The following is a 26,143-nucleotide window of genomic DNA, read 5'->3' as shown; positions in this document are numbered from 1 at the left end:
AATGCGGCGCACTCGCGAGGTACAGATTCAGAACGGAATGGGTCGATGTCGCTAAGCGTTCGGCGCTCGCGTGACGCCGCCATAAGTTTAGTTCAAAAGAGGCAGGCGGCCGTGCTTGCGAGGGGTTGTGCCGTTTCGTGCTCTACAGAGCTCCTGCGAGATTGGCGCACGCGCAGAGAGCCTAAAGTTCCCTCGATGCATTGCGTCAGCGGTGGCGTAGTCAAACTGACTGGAGAGATCGGTCTATTGACTTTGACCCGCAATTCACGAGCAGACGGGATGTTTTCACGACTCAGCTTTCGGCGAACTTCCCTTCGCAGCTTGTCACGAGCCGGCGTCTTCGACGCCCGGGAGCACTTTCTTCAGGGGACCGATGACTGTTTCCTGTAAAAAAATTCCAACACTACAAAAAAAAAAAAAAAAAAAAAAAAAAAAAAAATTGGGCACGCGGATTTTTCGCGGGGGCAGACGTCTTTCTCGGCGCGCTCGACGCAGCGCCGACGAACAAAAAAGATGCCCGAAATTCTAGTGATCCCTTTAGCTTAGATGCCTTGTGTTCGACGTCATTTGTCATTTTGACGAGGTCCGGATGTCGTAAAAACAACTAAAGTCCGCGTTTGTGAACTACGAGCAGTTGCTAGCGAGTTGTTCGATGTTTTGCTTTCGTGGCCAGTTGTTGTCGTGGGCTTGGCTTATCCTAATCGCGCTTCCTGATTGGTTCTTAGGCTAATACAGCAATTTCATTGGCTCCTGACGATAATGAGATGCTCAGGACACGCACTGCCCACTTTTGGATGGATGGATGAATGCGGCTGAAGCTTTGAATCGGGCGGCGACTTGCGCCACCTAGCCAGTGTTTTGTTTTTAGACAACAAAATAAAATTACTGGTTAGGTGGCGCCCTCTGGTGTCTGCGACAGTTCCGAGGTCATTGATCTTTGATGGCAGTTTTAATAGACAAATCGGCGAAACATAAATGTAATGTTCTTTTTTTTTTTTTGTTGCTCATAGCTTATAAATTAAGTTATGTGACCATAAATAGACTATCGCCGGAAGTGTTTAGTGCCAGAGCGGCATTGACCGGCAGTGGCCCTCTCGCATCCTTAGTGCGTGTACACTCGTTCCGACCGACGAGAATGATCGTGTAACATTTGTCTCCTTCGATTCATTAGGCCCAGTATAACCCTACCGAACTCTGCTACCCTTCCCGGAGCAACCTACGCTGCCGCGTTCGAAGGTTCGTCGCGAACTATCTCGCACTCCTCAAGTTCTGGCCATCTTCGGATCAGACGGGCATCCCCACAAACGGCGCCCTTTTAGCCGCGCTAGTCGTCTTCGATGTTCAGCCGCTGGTGTGGCGAGCGACGTTTTCGTCTCGTCCCTGTATCTTGTGGTTCGTGCCGAGTCTTATCGTTTTCCTGGCATTTCTTTTTATCGGAAATGCGGACAACAGTGGTTCTTTGCCCCCTCGAAGGCGTCTGGCGGTGAGCCGTCTTTTGACGAATTTAGCGCACGCAGCGAGGAAACTCTCGGAGAGGATCCAAAAAAAGAGACACTTCGCCAAGAGGAGTCCGTCCGGTCACCACTGCCGCCCTCTTGTTCCTGTTCTTTTTTTCTTCCCCAGCCCCTTTTAAAATATTAGCGTTTGATATAAGTTACAGAATAATACATTTCCGCGTATAACGTCCCCCACAATAATGCTCTCAGACAATGCATGTACTGTTAACAATAAAAACTGTTCTAAGTGCCTGATCATTGCGCTTGCCGTCTTTGTGCGTGACTGGTTTAACCGGTGGGTTTAGCCACTGGCTAAACGAAGCACGTACAAAGCGCACGATCACGGCACCTGTAGCGTCGGACTTGGGCTGAAACGCTGTAAAGCGTCTGCTGGAAAACCCTCAGCAAACTCTACTCTCGCGCCCAAGTGATGGGCATACAATGAAGATGCGCCTGGCGACGCACGTGAGCCCCTATGTATTACCGGCAGACGCGAATAATAATCATTATAATACTTGCGTCGCGCCTGTGTTTAGACAACCGGAAGTTAAGTTAGCCTCAATGGACGTCGGGTGTCTCAGCTGTGAATGGGAATATTAGTCAGTGCGGTACGAACCGCTACGCTGGGGTCTTGAACGTGCAGCACGCAGTAGTGATACACGACCGCACGCCGGTACGATGCTCGTCCAGATCGAAACAGGCAGGGGAGTGAACCCGGGATCCCTGGGTTCTGCAGCGCGAGCTTTCGCTGCGCGCGCTCCGAGCTGGTGTGCGCTAGAGCCACTCGGCCACCGATCCCCCGGCAGACACCGGACGTGTAGTCGAACGTTGCGATCTCTGCAATGGTATGTCACAAAACTGAGGAGTGGAGGCGTCATTTGTGTATTGTTTCGCCGTTCTAGCTAGGTAGACGGCAGCCACGCCACGTGGACGGGACGAGGGAAAAGGACGTGGAAGGCCGCCTTTTCCGGCCCATCTCGCCGCTTGCGCCACGGCTCCGGGAAATGCGCAGAAAAAGAAGGGGCTTGCCAGATGATGGTCACCCCCTCGAGAGACGTGCGGTGTTTGTCTTGTGCGAGTGCCAGCGTGTCGACGGAAGTGGCTGGCGAGGATGGGAACCGGCTGCCGTTGCTTGCCGAGGGACGAGTCGCCCATTTCTTCGTGCAGACCGGACAGGAGGGCGGCTAGTCTAGAGGCACCTGAGACAGCCAGCGTTGCCCTAAGCTGACAGCGCGGTGGGAGCTACGCCCTCGTCGGACGAATCAACCGCGTCCCCTTCATCATCGGCGGGAGCCTGACCACGTGGCGAAATATGTAACTGGTCCAACGAGCACGTAGCCTCCACCCAGTTTCAGCGCACTGTCAGCTCACCAGCCTTCGTCAAGCTTTAGTTCGTCGCTGAACTGGTTTTGAAACACCCGGTCGGCGGCACATATTCGTTGGCTATGATGTAGCATGGAACAACGAGATGTGTGTGAGCCTCGAGAAGATGGGGTTTGAGGGACGGACACGCGAGGTAACATTGGACGCGCAAGAGCCGGCTTACGGGAGGCACGACTCCCCATCAGCGGTGCCAGAGGTCTGTGCTCCGCTGCTAAGGATGTCCCCGTCGAGCCTAGACAGACGCGCACTCGCGGGCTGGCAGAGGCGTGCCGCACATGGCGACTTTACCGTGTAACAGAATCTCCGCGTGGTGGTTATTTTTTCATTTCGTGGTCTTGCGTTGGCCCGAATCTGCGGTTGTACACTGCGGTGTAGAGCTCTGCTCCGTAGTGTGCGAAGCTGCTGGCGCGAGCACCTGGCTTCATCTAGCGTCTTATAATACGAGGACAGGTGGAACGAGATCAAGCCAGGTGGAAGCAGCTTTCACCGCTTAAAGTATACGAAACGAGACCTTTCCGGAAATGGGCTTCGGACCGCTGCTATTTCCAGTCTTCCTACGTACGGCATATGTCGTTCGGTCGCTCTCAGAAGCGGCCAACATGCGCAGTAGTGGAGATGGCACGCGGACTGTGATTTTGTAAACCTTGGCACGGAATACGCGTATGAGGCCAGTAGGCTGACACCCAACCTTCCGTGTCGTCGCGCACTGGGCACAGGCGGGCAAGCGAGCCTCGTCGACGTCCGTGCTGTCGCTGCCCAGTGGATTCGGAGCACAACCGCCGTTCCACGTCGTCCGCTCCTTAACGCACGCGTTTTTTTTTTATTTTTATTTTTTTTACCTTTTTGGGGAACGTACCGGTCGCTGGGGATTTGTCCGTCCGTGTCGTGGTGCTCGGAGAGCCGAGACGACGCGGTCGACCGCCGCTTGTAAGCCCGGTGGGGTGTATTTGGGGGAACTCGAATGAGGGTCACGTGGACGGCCGTTCTATCGATGCCTCTGGAGCGCAAGAAAGCGTGCCGACCGTTTAGTAGCCGGTGACAGACGCCGCCACTCAGTTACCCAAATACCGATCTATTGCCGGCTGGCTCCACGAGACAGCTATGCGGAGGAATAGTACGAGTGCACAAAAACGAACCATCTTGTGGGGGTACTAAGTTTGTGTACAAATGCACTACGGGTATTAGCGCAAAGATGTTTGGATACGCTTCTTATTGGTGACGTCACGGTCAAGACACACCGTGACTTCGAGATATGATAATGGCTAGTCATCGTCGTTTGCGACTGACAAGCTCGATGGTACGTGTAAAGAGCACGGTGGAAGCCTCGGGACTCATCGCATTCTTAAACCAACATTGTCAAAGTCTGACATTGCTCTCGTTTCCGTGTATGAAAGCAGAATTGATACCATTGGAGACGTCATTTGACCAAGCGTGGAACGCCGATTACAGCGACGCGTTTGTCCAGCTCGGGTGGCATTCGCCGTCCATCGTTTTTTCTGCCGGAGATTCGGGTGGAGCGACGTCAACTGTCTCCCCGACGACGACGACTCGCATGGCGATAAAAGAGCACACCGCTCGAGCACACGCGCCAACGAAGGCGTAATCGGGCACAGCTGACGCGCTCTGCGCCCGACCGCCGAGCTGGGCGACGTGGTTTGGCGAAGCCGAGGAAAAAGACAAAAAAGAAAAAGCACAGAAGAATTCCCTCGGGCCAAGAAGTAAAAAGAGAAAGAGAGCCAGCTTTTGCGTTTTATTTCTTTTTGCGCCGTTCCTCACAAACGCGCTCGTTTTACGAGTCGAGAGAAAGGAGGAAAGGGGGCGCGCCCCGATTGGTCCGGAAATGGAGAAGAGAGGGAGGGCATCACGCGATGCGGGCGCACCAAAAAGCAATTCGCAAAAGCGGAATGCCGCGGAGAAAGAAAGAAAAAGACGTAGAAGGGAGAGCGCTTGTGCGCGTCAAGGTGGGATCGCTGGCACCCGGCCAGGTCACGTGGGCTCGTCAGGTGGCCGCCGCGGCGGCGCTGCTGTGGGAAGCGGCATCACGTGACCTTCTGCTGCCAACATCGGAGAAGGACGAGGGACCGTATACCAAGCTGCGGGTCGCTTCGTGGGAATAGCCGCTTCGGGGGCACCTCTCGTCGACGCGCTTGCTTTGGGGCTTTTGGAACCATCCCTTGGGTGGAGGAGAGGGGGGCGATGAATGCGTATTCAGGGGGAGAGACCTACACAGGCAAACTCGGTGCCTAAAAAGACGAACAAGCAGAAAAGCGAGCACGCCGACTAAAAAATGGACAGCTGTTGGCTGCGTGGGCCGGCGTTTTCGCGGTCCGATTGTCCAGAATTTAATTTGCGGTGCGGTAGGCTCGCAGCGGGCCTTCTTTCCATATTTACGAAGTGTACCAGGATCCAACCTTTAGCTTTTCATTGTTTGAGCCTCTCCATTTTTGATACTCAATAGATTTCCTTTTCCGAAGTCTGAACCGCGGCGGCTCTGTGTACAAGACTGTGCCCACTCGGACGCTTCGTGCTTCGCTATATTCGGGCGCTGGGAACCGGTATTCAAAACGTTCGTCGCGTTGTACTACAGCTCTTACCGTTGTTGGGTTTCACCGAAGTTTCGCGGATCCCCCCGCACCCCTCGCCAACTGCGTTCCGCATCGTTCATTACTAGTTCTCTCCACGAAACGACGTTAACATAGTTCAGTGTTCGAGGCGCCGTGGATCCCTTCCTCGTTCCGGCACTTTCGAGGGCTCATTCCGAATTTCAATAGGCCGTTGCGAACGTGCTGCTGTGCCGTCCACCGCTATCCCATTCTTTGGCCGCATATCAAACGCTGCTGCGATGAGCAAGCCCCGACGGCAGCGCAAGAAGCCGTTAGTCCGGAAGGACTGGTACCGACCGCATCGATTATACATTCGGCACGGCATCGAACGGCCCTTCGTCGCCGCTGCAATTCTAAGCACCACTGACGCACGCATCGAGAAGTCCGGCGGTCTTGAGGACTTGCCAAGTGCAACTGGATCGAAGTGAACGGGGTAGTTAAAAAAAAAAAAAAAAGGCGTATACCTCGTTTTCGGGCTGGCGTCAGCTACCGGCTCAGAGAGGCTTTCCGGCGAGCCCCTCTCACCCGCTAACGCCGATGCTTATCTGGACAGCAGATCGGTGAGCGTACGCGTAGTCCCGCCAAGGCTTAGCGATGTCGCGATCGTCGAAACGGTTGAGCGGCAGCAGCAGCGGCCGCCGCTTTCCAGCTTGGCTCGGAGACTGCGGGAGAAACAGGGAGTGCGAGCGCGCCCTGGAAGAGCGCTCGCGAGCAGCGTCCAATCGGAGTCTGCCGCGGAGAGCCGGGGATGACGCGCGCGCGGAGGAACAGCCGTCGAAGAAAAGTTTTTCTGCTTTGCTGGCACGTTTCTGCGCGCCCGACTTCGCCGCGTATATTATTTCTTTTTCTCCCTTTTTGCTGTCGCTTGTACTTTTGGGGCTTTTTCCTGCGGTGTCTCTCCGTGTTCGGCTGGTCGACGGCGGGCTGTGGCTGCCGTTGTGCTTGCTTGCTTGGTGTCGTGCTGTTGCCCGTTGTGGCTGTTTTGCAGCGGCTGCACAATCTGGCGGCGATGTTTTGGGAAGAAAGCGAGAGATAATTGCGCCGTCCCCTTTGCTGCCCGGTGTAATTGCTCCTCCGTGGTGCGGCCCCCTCGCTTGCACATACATCTCTCTGGCGGCAGGCTTAGTCGCGACGTGCCTCTTTCCGTATGTATGACAGAAAACGCGGAGGATATTGCGGGGCTTCGACGTTCTCTTTTCATGTCGCTTTTGTTCGTTATCGTGTGCGTCAACGGAGAGGAGGCATCCAACTTTGTGTGTGGTTGTACCTCCCGGCACTTCGCTTGCGCGCCGCCGCTGAGCTCGCGGCTGCAGTAGCGTTGATGACTCTGAAATTCGTGCCTCTCTAATGGCAGCAGCGACGACATCGCTGATTGCGACAGGGCTTCTGGCCGCTTTTTGGACTCGAGTACTCACGGTCCATTTCAGGCATTTTTGTTTTTCCTTAGATAACTTTAATTTTATTTTCTCTGGAGGTTGCGTTCGGTGGATTCTGACTAAGCTACCGAGCGTTCCCCGGCCCATTTGGAGCTCCGTGCTTTCTACATCCAACCCATAGCGGCTGTGCGAGAACAGAGCTTAGTTCTGCCATCAACAAATCGTAACACACTCGTTGAAAAAAAAAAAAAAAAGGCAGTACAGGGTACAGACCGACCATGACCGTAATACACAGTTAGTTGTATGTGGTGACCGTTTATGTAAAGACAGTTGTATGTGGTGGCCGTTTACTTGACCCTCGGCTTTCGCCGACTTCTGGAGGCGCCGAAGCCGTTGCTGCCCCTTTGTGTTTGCAGAGTTCCCTGAGCGCCTCGTTGTCGGCTGAGGTAGGCGACGCCGGACCGGACGCGCGAGCCGCGTGGAGGGACTTTGAGCGTCTCGCCTGCAGCAGACACGTAGGAGCGCGGGAACCGTCGTGTTCGTCGAACCCGATCAGGGCGTCACAGTAGACGCAACGGAAGCCGTGCCGCGACGGCTCGGACACTGGCGCAAAACGACGCCGCCGAGTCTCGGGAGAGCCGCCTGTTGCCGCCGGAACGCGATGGTGCGAAATTGGCTCGCTGAGCGTGGAAAGTTCCCAGTGCGCGTCGTCGTTTGCGGCCTAGGTAGCGTTGACCAGTACTGATGTGTCCGGGCCCTTCTCTATGGATGCCGAAGGGTGAGGTATATTCTTGTGAATATAGACACTGCCCCCCCCCCCCCCCCCCCCCCCTCTCCTCCCCCCGAAAATGTTACTGTATATTATTGTTGACCGTTTGCTCGCTCGTCTCCCGTTGTTGCGTCACTGCGTGTGGACGTGTAGTGCGAGAAGCCCAGAATCGACCTTGTCCTCCCGCCAGTCATATCGCTGTTGTCAAAAATCACAGAAGCTGCGAGAGCTTCATCGCTCGCGTCTGGAACGTGCATGGCGCGGTACGACTAGCCGGAACACGACATCGGCGCTTCCTCGTACTTTGCCCGGACACGGTACTAATGAAGAGTTTGAGCGGAGGATAACGGATACGCGATGATCCGCGGCTGCCGCCACGTTTGCGCATGCGCCGTATCGTTATCGGAATGACGCAAAACTTTCTATTGACCAGCATTTACCGGCTAAGGCTGTGAACCGAACGAACACTTTTTCGTCGCCCTTGTGGGTGCAAAACCGGCGGTCGCTCGTTCGTGATAACTGTGTACGTTCTGCAGATACGCTTGTTCGTCGTCCCTATCTCCCCCTGTTTTCGTTTTGCATATGTGTCGATGGACGCCAGCTACCACCCGACTGCGTTCCACTGAACACGGCACAGCGCTGAGACACCGCCTCAGTTGCGATGTCACTCTCGTTCAGTGGCTGCCGCTCCACGTTCGGAGAGATGGCGAAGCGGAAGCGAGCCGTCGAGACGGGTCCTACAACAGTCTCTGGGCGCGGCAGCTCGGTGAAGCGGAAGCAGGCGCAGCCCAAGATGGCGGCGACTGGCTTCGGCCCAAGGCCGGGCTCACGCGCCGACTGGCGGGAAAGGGGGAGTCGCAACTCCACATTTGCGTCGTCCGCTTCTGGCTCGCTGCCACGGCTTCCCCGTCGACGGCACGCGCGCTGGGACGTCGCTCGGTTCTGCTTTGCATGGCGGGCGGCGCGTGCTGGGCTGGCTTCCTTCCGCATTGCGGCCGCCGTGGGCTTCTCTATCTCGCTCCCTGCGCCTGCCTCTTTATGGCCGAGCGAGCTCGAGTGCACTGTTACCGAGCCCGGAAACGACGGCGGAAAGTAGGCGTTTGTTTCCCCGGGAAGGCATTTGTTTATTTATTTATTTATTTATTTATTTATTTATACTACGTTATCCAATACGGATAGGGATAAACATTTTCAAATAAGGAACGGGGGTTGTCGGGCGAACACAGTTTGTTCCACGGTGCGAGGAATAAGGAGAAAACGTCTTCGTTCGGTCCATAGCCTCTGTGCAGGCGGTAGAGCCGACTGTTCCCTCCTTAATCGACAAAAATTGATCAAACAACGTAGGAAAAAAAAAAGGAAAAGAAAAACAGCTTATTGCTATTAACATTGCCCAGGGCTTCCACTTCTGCGTCGATTGCGCATTCTGCATCAAAGCGGGTTTCCTGCGCCATGCTGATAAAAATCCGCAAAAATGTCCGAAATTGCGCCAAACTGCTCCAACATCGGGTGATGTGAATTGGGCGGCGTCTGGCGCCACCTATCCTAGCCAAGGTGCACTTCCCTTTGGCAAAAGCAAACTCAAGTCTCGCTGAAAATGTGACCAAGCTTGCAGGTCTGAATGAACAACTACAAAAACTTTAAAGTGCAGGCTTTTGATAAGCTCATGGTGTTTGAAATAAACCAGGTGATATATGCAAATGAGCAGTTTAATAAGCTCTTTGTGTTTGAAATAACCAATACGTAATGACTTAGGTGAGCCGGTTTGTCATCCATCTTGTGTGAAGGTAGTTCCTCCTAGTTCCTCGCAAACGTTTTCTGGAAGGTGTTGATTTTCTAATTTTCAATGTCTTCCTGCGACCAATCTATCAAACTTGTGTGAAAAACTTACTCATGTAACATTTAGCAGCATCGAAAATTGTGAATCTACACCTAGGTTTTCTTAAGTACTAGACTTTGTACACAAGAGCGCAAAAGTGTTCCGGAAAATTATATTTAGGTGCTCCAGAGTGCTACAAAATTCACATTGAGGTGCTCCAAACTGCTCCAAAATGAATATTTTGGTGCTCCAAACTGCTCCATTATTAATATTTGGGTGTTTCAAAAATTGCTCCAAATCTGGTCTCGGCAGTAGCACCACTGAATGTCGAATATAACGAGACGCATAATTTAAAACAAAATTTAGATTATAAAGGGGAGAAGAACGCTGAGGGGGGAAGCGTGTAAATGTTTGTAGACCAGGGGGCGCAAAGCTACCGACCGTTACAAAGGGTATAGCCATCACCATGCACCCATCCAGCGCTGTTCTGTTCTGCAGGGGTCGCTTTAACGGTAGCGGTGTGGCCCATGTACATAATAATCCTTCTCATCGTGTGCTGCCATGATTGCGTCTGGATGCCTTCCCACCGCATTCCGGAACATTAACGCTGACCGTCGGTGACAGCAAAAGCCGGCACGTTGCCATCTTGAACTCGGTTTGGCGAGTTCCAGCTGAAGTAGGCGAATTCTTAGTTGATCTCGGCCGAATAATTTGCGATTCTATGACAGAGTTGTCGCGTAGCCCGGGGCGATCGCTATGGAGCATTGGCGGCTCGCTGACAGTCGAGGATCCCTACAGGATGCGTGAGTATTGACTGTACCCTTTGTGTTGGGCGACAGCTAGCGCCACCTAGCCGCCACGGAACACGGTCGCCGCACTTGACGAATCTACAACTCGGATAATTTCCCTGACAGGCGGAGTGACACGTTTCCCGTCTCGTTTTCGCTCGTGTGACAGCAGGGCAGGCCTTCGCGGATGTCGACGAGCCGTCCGTTTATTGGAGGGTCTCCGATGGATATTCCCTGTTCGGAAGCGTTCGTTTTGACCGCAAAACCCGTCCCTGCGCGCGAGTACAAAGATAAACGACTGTCAGCCTGTCGCGAGAGACTGACGGCTGCGCTTTACTCGGATTTCTTACACACTTCGCTCCGTGGGGTTTGCGAAAAGAACGTCAGTAAGAGCCAATACTCTTATGGTTCGGTTCTTCTTCCCCTCTCTATGAAGCTGACTGGCTGTCATAGACGTCATGGCTACGGGTTAACGTATTCGTTTTTTTCCCCCTTTTCGATTCGGCTTATCTTGCGTTCTTTTTGTTTTGGGGTATCCGGAAGAGCTACGTAAAGCATCCCGAAGGGTCACGATCTCGGTCCTAACCATCGGACGGGAGACTGCATCGAGGCTGGTCTGCCAGCCCGAAGCGCGCACTCCGAATCGTTATCGGGTTTACGAAACCAATGGGGCTGATATAGACCATTTGCTATAGCCACCGCGTGCCCCGGCCCGCCCCCGAGGAACCATGGGAACGGTGTTCCTTCAGCCCCCTAGTGATCGGTAATTTTGACCCATTGCGTACTTACGCGCTTTTGAGTGTAATCCGGAGTCACCCTGAACAAGCGTCGTGTAGGGTCCGAGGACCTGTCATACCACTTTTCATATTTCTCGTCAATGTCAGCGTAGCTTCGCTGACTGCGAGCTAAATCCTGGTTTCGGTTGTGAATTCTCGGCTTTTTAAGCAATTCTTGCTAAAACAACAATCGCGAGAATGCTAATATTGTAAGAGATTTCTGCAGCTCAGTCAAGTTGAAAGGTGGATCGCATGCACAGTACAAAAAACGCTGACATTGACGAGATATCTTAAAAGTGATAAGACAGGTCCTTGGACTACGACGCTTCTTCAGGGTGACTCAGGATTACACTCCAAAAGCGCGTTAGCACGCAATGTTTCGAAAATACCTAACACTAGGAAACTGAAGGAACACCGTTTTTCATGATTCTTCGAGTGCGGACCGAGGCGCTTGGGGGATCTAGCAAATGGTCTTGTCACTCACGTGGGCACTGCAATCGCGCCGCACTCGCTCTGTGTTGTGGGTACTGTACCGCACTGTCCCGCCTACCGCGTATTTCGTAGGTGTTTTCGCTCTTTTCTCCGAGAAGGATGTCTCATTAAGTGCCCTCCTTGCTGTGGCGACGACGACCGAGCCAAGTGTGACCACTACGTCTTCTTCCTTCGGGGTGGACGGGGCTTATCATCGCGCCATTGTCTCGTCGTGCGACCCCCGAAATTGCCTCGGATCTCGTCCTCCCGACTCGGCGCGTTGGCGACCCCAGGGAAGGCCCTAGCATATGTTCCTCGCGTCGCCTCGACTCCCGGTCGTTGACGCCTGGGCCCAGTGGGTCGGACGCGAGGGGTCGACCCAGCCACAATTAGAAACGTAATGAGAGCCTCATTTGCGCGCGGCTCCACAGTCGCCCTTCTGCGGTCTGAAGGCAGCACCTCCCAGGCAACGAAGCCGTAGGGGTATCACCGCCCGGTGGACATTTTTCACAACCCGGAGTGAGGATGCTTGAACTATCTCCGCTGGTACAAGCACGTTCGATGCAAAGCTTCTAGGAACGAAGATGGAAACATAACCGCGTGCGTAGCACATGCTGTACCCATAGTGACGTAAAGCCCCTTCATGTTTCAAAAGTAGTGGAAGGTGTGTCGATGCTCGAGGAACGCGCAGCCCTTGGGAAGATCATGGCGGCATAGCACTGCACTGAGCTAGATTTCAGACGCATGTTCTTCCCAGAAGTGGCGCGCGGCACGTGTCTCGAGCATTTCGACAACAATGAATGGCGCCACTTGTTTTTTCAAACGCTCTGTCAGTGCAGACAGATGCTAGCAGACGGTAATTTATGCCCCGTGCGTGATGGGACGCTATGCGGAAAGCAAGTTGTCTGCTCCTCGCGCAGGAGTTGCAGTAACACCGAGCTCCGATTGGCTTTGATCGGAATGATAGTGGGTAGACCTCAATGCTAGATGTCTTGAGGTCTACCCACCTTTTTTTTTCAGTTAATAAGAGATTTGTGTTCTGACATCATCGCAACCTCTGTGCAAGAGGCAGACGAACTTGCGTTCTGCATAGGGCGCCGCTCCACGTCAGCATTAAACGGTCGCGGACGCTAGCTGTCGCGTATCTTTCGTGGTCGCGTCTGGCGGACACTGTAGTGCCTCCTGGCCGAAAGAGCCCATTGGAGGCCGGCTGGGGGCGTACGTTGGACATGAATGCTGAGTCAGCGTATGGGCTCGTGTAGGTTAAGAATAAAGTGGAAGCTCCTCCTACCGCTCTCCCTCTTGGCAGAGCGAATGCTGGCGAGGAGGCGACCTTACCAGCGTTCGCTCTGCTAAAGTGGAAAGAAGTGGGAGGAGCTTCCACTTTCCCCTTAAGCTGTCACCGACCATAGAAGACATACATGGCCGCGACGTCATCGTTAGTGAGTTCCCGACCCGAGCGGCAAAACACCCTGAAACTCGACGATAGACGTTTCAATAAGGCAGACGCGTCCGTCTTGGCGACGCCGCCTGCAGCTAGCGTCGCGCTCGTTCTGAGACGCTGCAGCAAGAGGCGCTGTCGACGATGCTGACGCAAGCTGGATGGGGCGAGGCACGTCACATCACGTCACGGGAGCTAGTCGTGTCACTGCGCCCGATGCGAGGTCCTGTGGAACCTGCTGTCGTCTGCTGGCCGAGAGTCGTCTGCTTCGAAACCAACAAACTTTGGCGATGAACGTCCACCGCCGCAACGTTGCCGTCGCTAGAGTAAAGAGCTCTTCGGAAACAATCCACGAGACAGACATACGCGCAATTTAACCGCGAATCTGTGGCGGGTCCTTATAGGGGGATCTTGAGCGGAAGCAGTGGATTGCACGGCTCGATCGCCAACAGCCTAAGCGTAATGAAGGAAAAAGAAAAAAAAAAAAAAAAGAGCGGATACGGACGTAGCGTTACTTTTTTGGTCTAACTATTATTTAAACTAATACATTTGTCAATATTTATCCCTTATATATATATATATATATATATATACACAACACGGGCACTTCACACCATCGTATGTGGTCTCCGAGAAGGATATAAACGAATATGTGCAGATGAGTGAACCGTACGTAATCCAATGAATCAAAGAATTGAAGTTTTCAGGAACCCGCCGAAAGCCAAAAATTGGCGGAGCCAGGATTTGAACTCTGGGCCTCCCAATGTCCGGTCGGGTGTGCTAACCACTACAGTGTGTTGCAGTAGTGGTTAGCAGTGTTACAGTAGTGGTTAGCACACCCGACCGGACATTGGGAGGCCCAGAGTTCAAATCCTGGCTCCGCCAATTTTTGGCTTTCGGCGGGTTCCTGAAAACTTCAATTCTTTGATTCATTGGATTACGTACGGTTCACTCATCTGCACATATTCGTTTATATATATATATATATATATATATATATATATATATATATATATATATATATATATATATATATATATATATATATATATATATATATATATAAAAGTTGAAAATCCCAAGTCAGAAAAACAAAAACACCGAAGGTTTATTTCAATGTTTCGGCAAGTGTCTTGTACTCCACGCCTTCGGCCAACCCTACGCGACCATGCCCTATATATATATATATAATATCTTATTCTCGATGGAGATGAAATCGCGCGAGTTCCATTGCCCTTAGAAAAAAAAAAAGTATAACCGTAGAACTACTTTTTTTTTGTCGTGGAAGGCGCTGTTGCTGTAACAATCCCCCGTGGCCTCGACCGATTGCGACGCCTTAGCAAGGCTTCGTAAACGGATTATGGCTTGCCCAAGCGCACCCCAACTGACCAAGATGGTGACGCCCTGAGGCCGTGCTTGCAAACACTGGGCACCAGCCGATTACGAAACATGAACAAACGGGAGACACGTCGTTTTTTTTTTTTTTTTTTTTTTTTTTTTTTTCAATTTTATGCAACATGGAGACGTATTCTTGCTGCAAAGACGGCTTCGTGCTTGAAACCGAATACGTCCATTGGTGCTCAACTAGGCGGGGTTCGATGAAACGGTATTCGATAAAGCGGTGTTCGATGAAACGGTATTCAATGAAGTGGCGTTCGACGAAACTGTATTCGACGAAACGGCGCTCGATGAAACGTCCGGACCCAGTAGACCAACACGCTGTTTAGAAACTCATTTTGTCCTTACCACGTGTGGGCAGTGCGCATGCAAGCATATTCACGGAAGGCTGGAGCATCTGCGCATGCTCAATGCCAACAGCAGCTCCACCTTAACGGCGTGACGTCACAGCCGCTCATCTCGAGACACACGCTCAATTCATATCTAGGAAGTGCTGTAGTCATCCAAAGTTCTCTAGACACATTTTTTTTTATATATATTTTTGTTTTTATTGGCAGTTCCACGTTTCTAGGCTCGAACGAGCTCTCGAACCGAGGGGTCTCTCGCGGGGTCGAACGCGTGCTCCCCGCAGTCTTCCGTCGGCAAGCACGAGTTTTGTATTTTTGTTTTTCAATTTTATGTATCTTTCATTTCGTGTATACACCTCGCTACTTTCCCGCTCGGCGATGACGTAAAAGAAAGGCCTGCGGAGCGGAAAAATAAAACAAATAAAATAATAAAAAAAGAGCGTGCTTCCAACGCGGATGTTGTGGTGTGCGTGCCGTGGGGCTGCCTTTTGTTGTTCGCTACGCGTTCGCGGCGTGCACGTGTGCCACTGACTCGTTCTGCGGGGACGGAAAAGAAGGCGGGCTGCGGACAACAAAGGGCTCGCTGGCCGGGTACGCATAAACGTGCTGCCCCTTTTGCGGGGCTCTTTCCGCTTGTCGGGCCTCCTGCCAGGCGCGAGACGAAGGAAACAATGTCTCGCACGCGCGCGCGTTGCCCAGCGCCGCGGTCGCTCCGAGGGCGCCGGGGTGAACGACGATTCGTTCACTCCTAAACTGACGAGGCAGTTCTTCCTGCGCCAGTAGTGCTGAGTCACTGCGCTTGCGCGACGTGTGGCACTCCGTAGAAGAGAGCTACCCGGCCATGCTCAGAACGAAGCCCACTGGACAGAGGTTTCAACGCGCAGAAAGTTTGATCGTACTACCTTTTAAGTCCAGGCGCAGCCGAGGCGGCAGTGCGCACCATCATGTTTCGATGAACCCATCGTAAACGATTTGGCCAGCGACGAGACAAGCGACGGCTTTCCGGTTCGCTCTCGGTCGGTCAGTCGCGCGAGGAGCCAAACCACACGAAATCGACCGAGGCGATGAGCCACGTTTTCTAGAAATCCAGAAACCGAGCGACGCGACGAGCGACAGTGAGAAATCTCCGTGGCTCGTCGCTGGCTCCCTCACCGCTCGCTAAATCGCTTACGTGCGGTTCAGCCCCAAACACAAAAGGCCGGCCCCGGTCTCTGTGCGTCGTTATGGCGGGGAGCGTGATTACGCGTGGCGAGAGATCGATGTACGACTGGTCCGAGCGAACGTATTTCCCGCGGGCTTGTCGGCTCAGGGGTGAACGGAGCTGCTCTTGCTGCCTGCTCAACCTAGACGGTTCTCCTTCGTCCGAAGAGCGGATGGCAGTTTTCTTTCCCAAAAGAGCCTCGGCTTATTATTTAGCGAATCCGGTGGAAGCCACGGGAGTTCCGCTTCGATGCGGACAGGCATTGTACCGGTGTGCGGTCATGTGATCGTGTGCGGCGTGCTGGGGAAATTTTGAAGATGCCGGATGGGCGGCTTTGAACTCCTGTGGGTTCGTTTCCAGCCTGCGTTTTTTTTTTTTTTTTTTCCAAAGTACTATTGGGCTCGGTGCTGCCCCGTTTGCCTTGGGCTGGCTTACGAATGCTGACGAGCGTTCTCGGCTGCTCATTGGTCGTGTCACGGCTTTCTGCTGCGCGAGCGTTTTCGACCAAGGGCATTTTTGACCCGTTCGCCGAGTCCACTATCGGGCGTTATTTTGCCGAGCACTTCTCTCCAACACGCGGCTGGCGAGAGAGGTCTCGCGGCCTTCGATGTGTTCCTCCTTAGCACTCGTTTATCCACCTGTCGATGTCAACTTGCGTGCGGCAGAGATTTGCTAAGGAAACAACTAGAGATTTGCTAAGGAAACACGGGTCGTCGATAGAGTTCTACGTGAAATAGGAGATCAACATTTCAGCTCTCATCCGTTATTACTCGCCGTGGCACTCAATTTGTAGAAAACGCACCCCCCCCCCCCCTTTTTTTTTTTTCTTCTTTCTCTCCTGGTTTTGTTCTTGTTTTATTTTCGTCTGCGAATGAAGCTTCACAGAGGACAAACGCCCTTCGCTCATCTTAGCGGGCGAAACATCCGCTAAATATATTTCCTCGTGTGTTCAGGAGTCCGGCCAGTAGGCGCCTCCTGCATATGGGTCATATACCTTTCTGCTAGCCATGTACGCCTCCTGCGTCCCCCATTTTTATTTCGTGAAAATAAAAGATAAATTGATTTATTGATTGTATTTCGCTCCGTGAGTGTGAAATTATTTCTCGTTCTCGCGGTGACCGAAATAAGACCCCAGGGCTGTGATCGACACCCATGCTGCGCTAGCGCGCGGACGCCGTAGGTGTGACCGCTTCGCCTCAGTCTGTTCTGTCGGGCGTCGGAATGCACGGGCAATTCGGTGGCCAACGCCTCGAAGGACGTTCGCCATCCGAGTGCGAGGACGTCGGGTGGAGGTCGAGGTTCATAGATTCTTCCTGGTGGTTGAGCCCGCGTGTCGTGGATCAGCTCGGTGCGAGCCGGCAGTGACGTTGATGTCTCTCCCCGCAGGTATGGCAAGGTGCAGAGCGTGAAAATCCGCCGCGAAGGGGATGTGCTCTGTGCCACGGTGTCGTTCATCGACCTGCGGTCCGCGGTCAAGGCCCACGTGGCCGAGAACAAGGTGGAGGAGCGCCTGCTGCCCACGGACTACGTGGAGCTGCCCCCGGGCCAGGCCCTCTTCATCCACGAGCGCGACGAGCCGCCGGTGCCCCCGCCGCAGCAGCCCCGGGGGGCCGGACCCCCCGCAGCGCCGGCCATCGGGCTCTCGCAGGCCGTCTCGGTCGCCGCCTCCGCCCCGGGCGCGTCCCCGTACCCGCCACCCGGAGCGGGCGCCCGGAACCCCAGGTGAGGCACCCGCTTGGCTCGCTCGGGGTCGACAGCCGCCAGGCTTCGGGGTAACGGCACTCGGGCCAGCTTCCGGTTGCCCTCATCCCGAATCGCAGAAAGCGGTTTTCCGTCGTCCAGGGACGTCGAAAACAGTCGGCGACGGAGCAAATCGGGACTTCCCGACATCGTGTCTGTATATCGTGTGGAAACTCCCACTTTGGCAGATGGAACGCTGGAGAGCGGGCGACCTCCTCTCCAGCGTTCGTTCTGCTCAAGTGGGAGCATCCCCCTGAGGAAGTCGCGTTCTACAATCGCAAGTCTGCACTAGGGCCTTGAGCGCCGATACTGTACGCCTAGCCGAGGGTCCATAAACCAACACGCTCTTTACAGACAAGTTCGCGCTTGTAAGTTTGCGTAGTGAACGCCTGCGCCACGCCGGCAGCAGCGCCCCCTTGGCGGCGTAAAGTCCATCTAAGCCGGCCTTGCGTCGTGGCGTTGGGAGAGAGTGTGTACTCTCTGTCGGTGTTGGCCCAAGAACACCGAAAGAGCCACGGTGAACTAGCCTGGCGCGACGTAACGCAAAAGGGACTGCTGTTCCCCATTCGAGTAATCCGCCTTCTGCGCGTCGCCGCCTCTGTCTGGCGGGCTGAGGAACGCGTTCTCAGCTTGCGTGTAGCTTTTGCGGAATATCGGACGCAACACGCATCCGTCCACTGCCAATGACTTCACTTTTCTTTTTCTTGCCTGAGCGGCAAAAAAAACTTTAAAATTTTTTTTTTCTCTCGCGTTTATTTTTTTGCAGAGCATGTGGCAATCAATCAGCGCACCTTAGAAGGGAGCTAGCTTACCCAAAGAAGAAGGAAATCACTAACGCTGGTGCTGGTGCACTGAACATGTGAAACGTTTCTACGTAGTGTCCCTAGCACCGATGACAATAGGGGGATCAACATGGGCTTCCTTTTTGTCCGCAGATTCCTTCTGCAGAATACGGTGACTGATTTTCCGAAAGCTCTGTAAAATAATAAACGCGCTGGCATTTTCTTTTTTTTTTTTTTTGAGAAAAAAAAAAGGGGGGGGGGAGGGGTAATTGACGGAGCGGAGCTTAGTTTCATTACCGTATTCTGGGGCACTCTGGTTTCACCACGCACTTCCTCGACGCTTGTGCACGAGAGCGCCGACTCGTCTCTCTCCTAACTTCCTTACCGACCCCGGCGACATCTTGTACAAGACTTGTGTCGCAGACAGCGGTATGCCTGGCCGCTTGTCGCGGTTCGTCTCGCGTAGCGGCGGTGACGTGCGAGGGGAGACCACTCGAATGGGAAGGGGCCTCTTTGGGAGAATGGGAAGCCAGCCACCGTAGTTTCCGCACCACACTCGAAATAAGGTCGATGCCACTGGCATTCAGCTCCTGCTCGGCATGTCCCTATCGTTGATCGAGGGCCCGGACTCGTCGAAGAGGTGGGAACGTACAGTGTGACTCCGTAATCTGAGCCTTCTCTTTTCTGTCCGCGCGGAAAGAAGGAAACGAAATCAAAGCACCAACGTTTCCGGCGGTGGGAACGCGCCGAAAACGACGCTGCTTCGGTTTGCGTCTGCACGGACTTAAAGCCGAGCGTAACCCAGCTATCGTTTCCGGAAAACATCCCGGTCTCTGAGCGAGCTTACTATACTCATTAACAGAATAAGAGCGGCTGGGCGGTTTTTAATTTGTACGAAGCTCGGTTTTTAAGACTGGCTCGTTGCCTTCCGCCGTGCTTTGGTTGCGCTTCCACGCTCGAGGCTCAAAAAAAGCGTTGCCGAAGGTAGGAAGCTTTTGCTGCGGACCACCTCCCTGACGTTCTCATGCTGTCAGGGACTTACTGTACGCGAGCCCCTAATTTTCGCGAATTTCGCGACTGGGAAAAATTCGCGAACTTTAGGGAGGTCGCGAATATTTCTATACTCTGGACAGGCGAATTCCAGCCTTTAGGATAAATGCTCGCGAATATGATAACCTCGCTGCCGAATTCGCGACGAATCGGGACCGTGAAAATCGAGGAGCTTTACGGCGTATCAGCACGTTGTGGGAAGACGCCCGGCAGATTAGTGAGACCAGCGGCGACGTCTCAAGGAGGAGGACGACCCTGCGAATACCAAAGGACGCTTTGCTCGCGTGTGTTGTGCCCGACGCCCCACAGAACAACAAGCACCACGCCCCCCACTCCGTAGACGCGAGCGTCGTCTCGAAGGCGCCTTCCCTGGGCTCGGGTCCAGTCTCGGCTGTGTGCTTCGACGCTGTGTGTTTCTCGGGGACCTGTGGTCCGAGTGAACGCGCCGTCGCCACCCTCACCGGATGCCCCCCCTTCGACGCTGCTGTGTTTCCAATCTCCGTCCGTGTGCTGTGTGCCCCCGACGTTGCCCGGATGGATGGATGGATGCCGCGTGGCGGTGCGAGTGCGGCGATGACGACGCTCGACGGCGTGCTGCGTTGTGCCCGATGGATTATGACGACCCAGGATTACGTCGGGGCTCGGATAACGTCGTCGCTGTGCCCGCTTGTGCGCGTTGAGTGGCGTCGACTCCGCCCCCCTGCTGCTGCTGCCGTGGCCTGGAATACGCGCCCACCCTCGAGCCCAGGGATGGCGCCTGACGACCGCCGTCGCCCGTCTCGGGGGGAGGGGCGTGGTGCGAGTTGTATGTGCGTGTGTGTGTGCGTGTGTGCAGAGTACGAGTGGATTGTTGGTAGCTTCACATAGGGGTCCAGCATGCGTGAGCTTTTTGGGGCTGCGTGTTACACCGGGGCCGCGTGCTAGCATCTGGCCAGCCGGTCCGGAACGGGCTTACTTTTCGGTATGAGTCGATGAGTTGTATAGAGGGAGTATTCGCTGGCGGGCCATAACTGTGTGCGCGACTGCTGAGCTCGTGCTGGTGGCGAGCTTCCACGGTCCTTTTGCAGCGTGCATTCGGCACCATCAAGGTTGGCGGTCTTAGCTAGCAACCTATTAATGTGAGCTGGCTCTGAGCATGCGCTCTAAACATTGCCCTCAAGTATGGCGTCCAGTCATTACCCCCGATTGGATTGTATTCGCCGGGCTGTCCGGTAATGCACTTGAAAAGTTAAGATTCGCAAAAAGTAAGCTTATTCACCGTAAATTCACTAATATATATATATATATATATTGCCGGAACGTGATGATATTCTAATCATCCGCGTTCCGCCACTGCTAGTGCTAGCTTTGCACCTGCTGCACGAGTGCACATGCTTACTTGGTGCGCCCCCGAGTTTCCCACGAACTTCAAGTCGTTCTGAAAAGACTTGATCTAGTAGTTTTCGATGACGCTCGGTAAGTTTCTAATTGGAACCGTATGTCTATTTTCACTAATTAAAGTGTTAATTAACGAATTTTAATTAATTAGCCGACTTATCGAAAAGATTAGCCACCCACGTAATGTCCCCCTGGCCATACAACTCACCTGCACAAACCGGATTAGTGCATCTTTTACGAACTTTTTTTGTAATAGATCTGTTCGAATTAAAATGAAACACCCGGCATATAAATAATATATTTCTTTTTTATCGAATATGTAGGGAGAACATTTAATGTATCCGATATTGTTTTGTTGCGTACAAGAGCCTCCGGTCGGAAAGGAACGCTGAGTGTTTTATACTCGTTTGTTTGACTTATTTCTTCGTGCATTGCACACCCCGCCGAACCTCATCAAACAGAGCAAGTCTGCCTTTGCCTCCCTACTCTAAACCTTAGGCTTAAATTTAAAAAAAAAAAAAAAAAAAAAAATATTGTTGAGAGGGCTGTGTGAACTGACATACAAACATGCAAGGACGAAGGTAAGCGGTGTGATATCATTTGAAGAGGTGTGTGAAGAAAGAACGACCGTCCATCACACGTTGGAGAGACGTCAACCTGATTGATGCCCGCCAAGAACAGAATAAGATATAACTAAAGTATACGTCACGAAAGGGTTCATCGTGAGTGATGCTATACTCAAATTCATCTTAATATATATATATATATATATATATATATATATATACACACACGTGTATACGTCTTGATAAAGTAACCTATACGTAACCTAAAGTGCACCTACGTATATCTTAATTCTCCGCATAACAAGGGAAATCGGTAACGTTTTTTTTTATATTAACGACTTTACTAACTTTTTCCTAACGAATCGGCTCGCGATCTGTCGCGCGTGGAGCGCCCCACGCTCGGAGTGTCGCGCGCTGATTGGCCGATCGTTCAAATGTCATTCGTTGTAAATGGCATTCCAGTTGCCCGTGTGGCACGGGTATTAGTGAGGTAGGCAGTTGCTACTAAAGCCCCTCTATCATGGGAAAAGTGCCGCCATTCATTGTTGTAGAAATGCTCGATCGAGACACGGGCCGCGCGCCATTTCTTGGAAGACAATTTCGTCTGAAATGTAGCGCAATACTGTGCTGGTGCCGCCATGACCTTCCCAAGGGCTGCTTATTGCGCGTGCCTCGTGCATCGACGCACTTTGCGCTACTTTTGAAGCACGAAGGGGATTTAGTTGGTACCGGTTAAGGCACTCTTTTTTGTAGACGCACGCGCGCAAAAGTGAACACTCCTCTTTCTTTTTTTCTAATTTTCTATTTTTGTTTTGTTTCGATAACTACGAAGCTAATAAATGGACGCAGTCGAGGAATCCCCGCGGGGGAACCGTCGATCCATTTGGAAATCTAGGTTGGACGCACGGAGTTGTACCTTAAATGGAGTGTGTCGGCATCGGATGGGCTCGCGACCTCCCCCGTTCCCTGCCCCGATTTCCACTTCCTTTTTCTTTTTGGTCGCGCATCTTTGACGCCTGTCGATTCTCGCGCGTCTTGCCGGTTCGGGTCACGGTCGCTCTCTGTAGCGCGACGCGGCCACCGGACTGGCATCGGTGCGCGTCTGCGGCCATACCTGGTGGTGACCGGTGTGCACCTGTCCCGTTCTGAATCGCAAAAGTTGGTCAAAGTCCGGGTCAGCCACATAGCTTCTCTAGCGCAGACCGCGAGCCTTGTCACTCGGGCTTACTTTGCATAAAGATTTAAGAGCGTTCGACAATAAGTAGTTTATTTTTTTTTAATGATATACCGGGTGTTCCTGCGAAGACTTTCAAAAATCCTAAAAATTAGGGCGATTGAAAAAAGAAGAAACTCTCTTCGGGAACAAACTACCAGCCACGGCGGACGTCAGGAATTGCCAAAAACCTACTAATTAGCCAGATAATTAATTGAAACTTGTTAATTAACTTTTTATTTAGTGGAAATAGACATATGATTCCAATTAGAAAGTTGCTGAGCGTTATCGAAAACCACTAAATCAGTCATTTTCAGAAAGACTTTGAGCGCGTGAGACGAGTAGTAGCGCACTGAAGTTGCCACTCGTGGAGCAGGTACAAAGCTAGCGGTTGCGGTAAGGCGCCCGCGCGATTTTTCCGCCTCTAATCTAGCCCCAGCCTTGTACCTGCTCCACGAGTGGTAATTTTAGTGCGCTACTACTCTTCTCAAGCGCTTAAAGTCTTTCTGAAAATGACTGATTTAGTGGTTTTCGATAACGTTCAGCAACTTTCTAATTGGAATCATACGTCTATTTCCACTAAATAAAAAGTTAATTAACAAGTTTTAATTAATTATCTGGCTAATTAGTAGGTTTTTGGCAATTCCTGACGTCCGCCGTGGCTGGTAGTTTGTTCCCGAAGAGAGTTTCTTCTTTTTTCAATCGCCCTAATTTTTAGGATTTTTGAAAGTCTTCACAAAAACACCCGGTATATATATATATATATATATATATATATATATATATATATATATATATATATATACCGGGTGTTTTTGTGAAGACTTTCAAAAATCCTAAAAATTAGGGCGATTGAAAAAAGAAGAAACTCTCTTCGGGAACAAACTACCAGCCACGGCGGACGTCAGGAATTGCCAAAAACCTACTAATTAGCCAGATAATTAATTAAAACTTGTATATATATATATACACACACACACACTTTGCACATTCTGCGGCCTAGTTAGCGCAAAAACATCGTTTTTTTTTCTTTGCAGTTTTTTTTTTTTGTTTTTTGTTTTTTTGTTTAGGGTATTGTCATAGCCTCCTCTACACTCACGAAGCCTGGCAGTTCGACTACGGAGCCACAGAGTGGCCGGTCGCAGATTTGGAGCGCGAGGATATATGGTAGCACAGAGCATCAAAGGGCCATTTCTCGGGGAACCTGGACGTCAGCGCACAGCTTTTGCAGCGGCGAGGACACGAAACACACTTGTTCGCTCGGGAGAAGTGTGTTTCGGCGTCTCGCCGCAGCGGGCCGCCGGGTCACGTGGCTCTCCTCTCATCCGTTGTCTGCCGCTCCACCTTTTCCATTTCGGCGGCCGCTCCTCCTGGCGATCATCCAGGTTGTGTCAGTATGAAGGAGACTATGTCACTGTTCATCTCCATACCTTAACCACTTAGGACAGCGCCGTAGATTGCAACATTCTGCAGTCCATAGACCGTAGATTGCAACATTCTGCAAGGACGCGGTAGAAGCTTCGATTCCGGCACGCGTTCGTCGCGAGCTCGCTTCGGTGGTGCAGCTACTGCTGCATTCATGCGACGAGAAACTAAGGTATGCATGAGAGGACGAGAGAGAGCTCTCGGGGATGTCGGAACGCTGAGCCCTGGTTCGAACGATTAGTGGAGGGTAGACGCAAAGCCATAGCTGTGCCTTTGCATCTAATCACACTCTGAACGCGTTCGATTGCCAAGCGCCGGTGTCCAGCGTTGTTACGACGTACGCTAGAGGTTCGACTGGAACTAGCGTCTATGCGACTTCCGGGAGGCAAATTGAAGCAGACCGCAACCAGGCAGTCTACTCTTGCCGTGCTCCTGTGCATTCCTGTGGGAAAGCGCGTGCATTTTGTCTCTCCGCCGAAAAATAGCACGAATCACGCTTGTTATTTCGGTCGTACCGACTAGTGTGTACCTTTACCATCATCGTAGAAGCGTAATTGCTTTAGTTACCGTATTTTTCTTCACCAGTGAACGATGTCAAACGTCGCTATGTTTCAGGCCCGAGCATCCGTTCCGTAGCAGGTGTGTAAAAACGAGTGACGATTATAAGCAAAATAAAACCTAAAGGAATGTTGAGTAAAGAGCGGTTAAAAACATTCAAAGCGCAAAGAATAAAGTATGTCTGCTATAAAAAAAAAAAGTTTGAATTTTGAGTGTGTTCTATGTCGGGCAGCTTTTATCGGGCACGTTTTGTTCTCTGGCGTCTCCCCATTTTCGAGGGTACAGGTGATGTTTTGAACGCACAACAAACATCTTCGCACACATCGATCATGAGAAGAAAGAATAAAGCGGTACTTATTGTAAATAGGACTATATTACGTGGCCTTCAAATAATTTCGATCGTCTGCACGCACGAGGAGTTATTGATCCTGTATTAATGCGTAGTTCTTGGCGTCCTCCTTGGTTTTGCAGATGTCCTTCGTTCGTTTGGCACGTATATCCCCCATGCTGGAAAGCGCCGACACCGTGTTCGCGCTAACAGTGTCCGACAGTGTACACAAATGCATGTACGATGCCGTTTTAGCACCGCTTTTAATGCCACGAATTTGAAATAAAAAAAACGCCGTAACTGACCAATTATTTCGTCCGCGTGACTGAGAACTATTCTAATCTGCCTATTTATTAGGTGCGAGTTATTCGTGATATCAGCTCTTATAACCGAACGCAGGGAGAAAATGCACTGGATTTTTCCCCCGTAGAAATGCATTACCGGAAGTCAATTTCCGACTGGTTGCTGTCTGCTTCAGTCTGTGACAGCACACTAGCGCCATTCGGACCTCTGGCGTACATTAGAATAACTATGTGGTTCGGCCCTATGTCCGCGTCCGCAGAGTGAGTAGAGACAGCTAGCCTCACATCTACTCGCCACTCATTCCTGTCAGAGCTGGGCGTTCCGACGTCCAGCATAACGTGCCGGTCGTTTTGTTTAGACTTCCAGCTGTGACAGAAAACGCCGAGGAAAACCTTAATCGCCTGTTTCTGCTTACGGTGTTGCTCCCCGTACGCGCTTTTGTGTACTCGTGCGTTCGTCGACAATACATGTTTGCGTTATCGTACCCCAGCGATTCTCGAGACCCGTATGTTGTCTGATTTTTGGAAGGAGGACTCCGGGAAAGCCACAGTCTCCAGAAGGGAATTGCAACGGCGCGAGGATTGTAACTCTTTCGTCGAATACAAACGAGGGGACTGGATGAACTTTGGTTTTTGATCTCCTATGAGCAGCGATCAGTCTATCATTTTATTGGCATCTATACAAGTGCAGACGTGGGGTGGTAAGCGTCGTTCGGTCGACAAGGTCTGGCATCACGTCTTCTTGGCAAAAGGAGCTACAACAAAGAGCAGCGAAAAGGTGACTTAGACGTGTCGTCATTAAATACAAAGCGAAAAGAAAAACAGGGACCAAACAGTTGTAATTATTATTACGATGTTTATTTATTTATTTGTTTTTACTGACAAGGGAGTTGTACGTTTTATGTGGATATCCTTTCGAACGAGAGACTGGCCAAAA

General features: G+C 52.0%; 2 protein-coding genes across 5 annotated transcripts in view; one reads left to right on the top strand and one right to left on the bottom strand.

The window, feature by feature from the left end:
* The window catches only part of LOC8035542 (msx2-interacting protein), a 220,444-nt gene that overhangs the window by 101,870 nt on the left and 92,431 nt on the right, over positions 1-26,143 (top strand). For all 4 annotated transcript variants that reach the window (XM_042290909.1, XM_042290907.1, XM_042290908.1 and 1 more), the window contains exon 2: positions 17,252-17,587. In XM_042290909.1, coding sequence (XP_042146843.1) covers positions 17,252-17,587 — 336 coding nt within the window. The remainder of the gene's footprint in view (positions 1-17,251; positions 17,588-26,143) is intronic.
* On the bottom strand, positions 5,036-8,988 carry LOC121836139. The gene is made up of 2 exons (XM_042290910.1): positions 5,947-8,988; positions 5,036-5,052 (listed from the first exon to the last, which is right to left on the bottom strand). Exon 1 carries the CDS (start codon positions 7,003-7,005, stop codon positions 6,004-6,006), a length of 1,002 nt encoding a protein of 333 aa, XP_042146844.1. The 5' UTR covers positions 7,006-8,988; the 3' UTR covers positions 5,036-5,052; positions 5,947-6,003.

Source organism: Ixodes scapularis, unplaced genomic scaffold (genome assembly GCF_016920785.2).
Source record: "Ixodes scapularis isolate PalLabHiFi unplaced genomic scaffold, ASM1692078v2 PGA_scaffold1__304_contigs__length_218370807, whole genome shotgun sequence".
NCBI lineage: Eukaryota > Metazoa > Arthropoda > Arachnida > Ixodida > Ixodidae > Ixodes > Ixodes scapularis.
The sequence above is the reverse complement of the archived record's forward strand: the minus strand, read 5'-3'. Positions and strand labels throughout refer to the sequence as shown.

Coding starts and splice junctions, on each gene's coding strand:
- LOC121836139 (XM_042290910.1), bottom strand. CDS start 7,005: ATGGGCCGGGGAACGCTCGGTAGCTTAGTCAGAATCCACCGAACGCAA.